This window comes from Theropithecus gelada, chromosome 7b (assembly GCF_003255815.1).
Source record: "Theropithecus gelada isolate Dixy chromosome 7b, Tgel_1.0, whole genome shotgun sequence".
In the NCBI taxonomy this organism is placed as follows: domain Eukaryota; kingdom Metazoa; phylum Chordata; class Mammalia; order Primates; family Cercopithecidae; genus Theropithecus; species Theropithecus gelada.
This window is the reverse complement of record NC_037675.1, coordinates 1089556-1095353: the sequence shown is the minus strand read 5'-3', so window position 1 is coordinate 1095353 and position 5798 is coordinate 1089556. Positions and strand designations below refer to the sequence as shown.

General features: G+C 39.9%; 1 protein-coding gene across 1 annotated transcript in view; it reads left to right on the top strand.

The window, feature by feature from the left end:
- Positions 1-5798, top strand: part of LOC112629132 (elongation factor-like GTPase 1) — a 124463-nt gene that overhangs the window by 12688 nt on the left and 105977 nt on the right. Inside the window, 3 exon segments of the mRNA XM_025392621.1 lie at positions 546-668; positions 1378-1530; positions 3100-3314. Of these exon segments, the coding sequence (XP_025248406.1) occupies positions 546-668; positions 1378-1530; positions 3100-3314 (491 nt within the window).

Here is a 5798-nt window from a genome sequence, read left to right as displayed (position 1 = left end):
TTTTTTTTTTTTTTTGAGACGGAGTCTCGCTCTGTCGCCCAGGCTGGTGTGCAGTGGCCGGATCTCAGCTCACTGCAAGCTCCGCCTCCCGGGTTCACGCCATTCTCCGGCCTCAGCCTCCCGAGTAGCTGGGACTACAGGCGCCCGCCACCTCGCCCGGCTAGTTTTTTGTATTTCTTAATAGAGACGGGGTTTCACCGTGTTAGCCAGGATGGTCTCGATCTCCTGACCTCGTGATCCGCCCGTCTCGGCCTCCCAAAGTGCTGGGATTACAGGCTTGAGCCACCGCGCCCGGCCCCTCTAAGCTCTTAAGTGTTAGCTATTAGAATAGTAAAGTCCTTTAACATTTTATATAGATGCTATTTGGAATCAGTAGTCCCATCAGTGAGAAAAGCTGGAATGGTAGCTCTTGACTGAGTTTTTGACTCCTTTAGCTTTGCTCAGTTTTTTCTTAGAAGGTTTTAGCTTTCTTATTCTAGAATGCCTGAGGAAGAGCATTGTATACCTGCACAACTGAAAATGTGTGTTTATGAATTGTATTTTAGGTAATGATTAATCTGATAGACTCTCCAGGACACGTGGACTTTTCCTCAGAAGTATCAACTGCTGTTCGCATTTGTGATGGATGCATCATTGTGGTAGATGCTGTGGAAGGAGTCTGTCCACAGGTAATGGATTGTGATGAGAAAATACTTAAATGGTTAAGGGTGAGAAAAGAGTAGGAACTGACCGACTTTAGGCATTTCACTGACAATCAGAACATTGGTTTTATATTTCACATTTGGTAATGTTCCAGTCTGTGATGGAGTTAAATCACCAGAGTTCTGAAGGGATCTTAGAGATGATGACTTTAATTTAACATACTTTGTTTTTGTTTGTTTTGAAACAGAGTCTTGCTCTGTCACCCAGGCTTTAGTACGGTGGCACGATCTTGGCTTACTGCAACCTTCACCTCCTGGGTTCAAGTGATTCTTATGCCTCAACCTCCACAGTAACTGGGATTACAGGCATGTGCCACCATGCCTGGCTAATTTCTGTATTTTTAGTAGAGACGAGATTTCACCATGTTGGACAGGCTAGTCTTGAACTCCCAGCCTCAAGCGATCCACTTGCCTCAGCTTCCCAGAGTGCTGAGACACAGGTGTGAGCCACCGTGCCCAGCCTTATTTGTCCTTCTTAATCTGTCAGTTGCATAAAGGCAATGATGATTTCTTGTCTGTAGTTCTTTGCTACTGTGCTGTATACATACTTTGTGAATGCCTGTTGAATGCCTTTGTGTGACTGAAATAGTCTAGAGTGGTTATTAATCAAGATTTTCTAATGTGCTCTAATTATTTCAAATCATGAGTTTTACATTTTTCTTTCTGTTTTTATTAGACACAGGCAGTTCTGCGACAAGCTTGGCTTGAAAACATCTGTACAGTTTTAGTGATTAATAAGATAAATTGCTTGATAGTGGAACTGAAATTCACCCCACAAGAGGCCTATTCTCACCTCAAGAGTATTTTAGAACAGTTATTTTAATTTTTAGTATTTAAAAAATTTAGCCTTGAAGAAGAGTTGTAAGGAAGTTACTGAGCTGGGTTCGAGACATTGCTGCAGAAAAGTGAACTTTTCCACTTCAGATTCATACATGTTGGTGTTATTCTACAACAGTGGCTACAGAATAAGCATGTTCTCAGTCCCTTCCATCTCTTGGAAGCACCCATCATATAAAGCTTGGACAATAGGCTCTCTTGTTTAAAACTTTGTATCTTGGTTCCAAAATGAAGCAGTATTAGGATTTTATTACCTGTCTATAGTATTTTATTACCTGTTGTTAGAGGAAATTTTACCCAAGCATTCATTCATTTATTTATTCAGCAAATATTTCATAGATATTTGTTGAATAAATGAATTATCAAATGTCCATTGTGTACTAGGGATTGTGAATGTAAGTTGGACAGGTCAGAATCCCTATTTTCAAGGAGCTCACAGTATAGTAGGGGAGACAAACAAAGAGATACTTGGAGAACAATGAGATAAGCCCTGGGTGTGATATGACAGCATAGATGAGGGCCATCCAACCCAGTGTGGGTCAAGAGGGAAGAATGAGTTAGAAGTTGTACAATGGAAACCTTGAGGTGGAAGTAAAGTAGGTGTTTGCCAGGTAGACAGTTAAGAAAAGGACATTCAAAAGAGAAGGAATATGACAGGCAAAGTCATAAAGGCAAGAAAAAGCACAGTACAATGTTTCATTTAAGGAACTGCAAATTGTTTTTTAGCTGATTAATTAGATCATGTTAAACAGTGACAAGAGATGGGAAAAAGGTTATGGATTCAGATGTTGATGAACGTTGTATGCCATGCATAGGAGTTTGAAATTTCTTCCTCAAGACAGTGGAAAGCATTGATGAGAGCAACTTGAGTATATTTATTTGCTAAGGGCAGGAAACGATAAAAGTAGAACAGTGAAAAAGAATGATGAATGGCTATCATTCCCTGTAGAAATAGGAACAGGTAAAGTAACTCCTGCCCTGCACTGGCAGGAGAAAGGTCAGTGGTATTTGCAGACATAAGTGAGCTTGTAGATTGGAATGTGGGGCACTTGAAGGAAATATGAGTAATAGGTTCCATTTTCTTTCTGAGGTAGGACATAAGATTACTGCCTATTTGGGAGTGAAAGTAGTTGAGGATTAGGAGTTGGGAAGAGGGCCCGAAGAGGGTAGTGAACATTTCAGACAACTGATGTGAGAAATGGGCAAGGCAGTGGACTAAGGTTACAAACTAGGATTGTGGGGTTGGAAATCATGAGTACTTTGTGATAGTAGGCCTCAGTGCTGAAAAACAAATTAAGGGTATGACATTAACATTTACATTAAACTAATAATAATCACAAAATGAACTTCCAAAAGCCTTAGAATTTAGTTATGCTGAGTTTAGGAAGAATGGATACGTGTAAGTTATTCACTGATTGTAAATGTCACCTCCATTCTTGTGTGCTTAATGAGCCCAAACTGACGGATGATTCAAGCCCTAACACGGGTTAAACAATGTTTCTCCTGCCGTGAGCATGCTAAGTATCTGAATGACACTCTGCCGTTTCACCATCTCTCCTAGATTAATGCACTCACAGGAACTCTTTTTACTTCTAAAGTCCCAGAAGAAAGAGCGGAGAGAGAGACTGAATCCCAAGTGAATCCAAATTCTGAACAAGGAGAGCAAGTATATGACTGGAGCACTGGCTTGGAGGACACAGATGATTCTTAGCTTTACTTCTCTCCAGAACAGGGAAATGTGGTGTTTACCAGTGCAATAGATGGGTGGGGCTTTGGGTAAGTCTGTTCGAATCTGATTAAATCTCTTTGTGGATTTTATATGTAATTGGTTTTTTTTAGTGAAACTTTTTATTTTGAGATAATTATAGATTCACCTGCAGTTGTAAGAGGTAATACAGAGAGTTCTCTGGTGCCCTTTACCTGGTAACTGCCTCCTATCCATGATAACATCTTGTAGAACTGTAGTACAATACCTCAACCAGGACTTTGCCATTTGCCATCAATATACAGAACATTTCTATCGCCACAAGGCTCCCTCACGTTGCCCTTATATTGTCACAGCTACTTCCTTCCCACCCTCAAACCCTTTTTAACCCTTGACAACCATTTATCTTATCTCCAAATTTGTCATTTCAAGGGTATTATAGAAATGGAATCAAAACAGTTCTTATAGACATGGAACCAAAATATATGTAATATTTTTTGGACTGACTTGTTTTACTTAGCATAATTCTCTAGAGACTTATCCAAGTTATTGCATGCATTAATACTGTAGTTGATTCCTTTCTGTTGCTTAGTAGTATTCCATGGTTTGGATAGACCCCAGTCTAACCATTCACCCATTCAACATCTGTTTTGTTGTTTTTTTTTTTTTTTCATTTTTGGGCCATTATGAGTAAAGCTGCTATAAACATTCATGTGTAGGTTTTTGTGTGAACATAAGTTTTCATTTCTCTGGGATAAATGCCTAGGAGTGCAGTTTCTGGATCATATGGTAGTTGTACGTTTAGTTTTTAAAGAAACTACCAAACTGTTTCCAGAGGGACTGTACCATTTTATATTCTCACCAGCAATGAATGCGTGAGTGATCCAGTTTCTCCACGTTTTCATGTTTAGTGTTGTCACTATTTTCATTTTAGCAGTTCTGTTGGGTGTGTACTAATATGGCATTGTGGTTTTAATTTGCATTTTCCTAACAGCTGGTTTACCTTGAGCATCTTTTCATGTGCTGATTTGTCATCTGTAGGTCCTCTTGGGTGAAAAGTCTTTTCACATCATTTCCCATTATTTTATTGTGGTGTTTTTTTTGTTTTTTGTTTTTCTTGTACTCCTCGGTTTTGAGAGTTTTTTCTATTCTAAACAGTAGTCCTTTGTCTCATATGTGCTTTGCAAATATTTTCTCCCAATCTATAGTTTGGCTTCATATCCTCTAACAGTGTCTTTCAAAGTGAGCAAAGTTTTGTTGTTGTTGTTTTGTTTTGTTTTGTTTTGTTTGAGACAGAGTCTTGCCGTGTTGCCCAGGCAGAAGTGCAGTAACGCAATCTTGGCTCACTACAACCTCCACCTCCCAGGTTCAAACAATTCTCTTGCCTCAGCCTCCTGAGTAGCTGGGACTACAGACGTGCACCACCACTCCCCGCTAATTTTTATGTCTCTTTTAGTAGAGACGAGGTTTCACCATCTTGGCCAGGCTGGTCTCGAACTGCTGACCTCAGGTAATCCTCCCGCCTCGGCCTCCCAAAGTGCTGGGATTACAGGTGTGAGCCACCACTCCCAGCCAGCAAGGTAAGCAAAATTTTTAATTTGGCTGAAGTTTCCTTTATCATTTTTTCTTTTTATGGATCTTGATTTTAGAGTCAAGTTGAAGAACTCTTTGCCTAGCTCTGGGTCCTAAAGATTGTCTCTCATTTTTTTCTAAAAGTTTTAGTTTTACTTTTTACATTTAACTCTATGACTCATTTTGAGTTAATTTTTGTATAACGTGTGAGGCTTTGGTTGAGGTTTTCTTTTCTTTTTTTTTTTTTTAATTTATTTATTATTATTATACTTTAAGTTGTAGGGTACATGTGCATAACGTGCAGGTTTGTTACATATGTATACTTGTGCCATGTTGGTGTGCTGCACCCATCACCTCGTCATTTACATCAGGTATAACTCCCAGTGCAATCCCTCCCCCCTCCCCCCTCCCCATGATAGGCCCCGGTGTGTGATGTTCCCCTTCCCGAGTCCAAGTGATCTCATTGTTCAGTTCCCACCTATGAGTGAGAACATGCGGTGTTTGGTTTTCTGTTCTTGTGATAGTTTGCTAAGAATGATGGTTTCCAGCTGCATCCATGTCCCTACAAAGGACACGAACTCATCCTTTTTTATGGCTGCATAGTATTCCATGGTGTATATGTGCCACATTTTCTTAATCCAATCTGTCTCTGATGGACATTTGGGTTGATTCCAAGTCTTTGCTATTGTGAATAGTGCCGCAATAAACGTACGTGTGCATGTGTCTTTATAGCAGCATAATTTATAATCCTTTGGGTATATACCCAGTAATGGGATGGCTGGGTCATATGGTACATCTAGTTCTAGATCCTTGAGGAATCGCCATACCGTTTTCCATAATGGTTGAACTAGTTTACAATCCCACCAACAGTGTAAAAGTGTTCCTATTTCTCCACATCCTCTCCAGCACCTGTTGTTTCCTGACTTTTGAATGATTGCCATTCTAACTGGTGTGAGATGGTATCTCATTGTGGTTTTGATTTG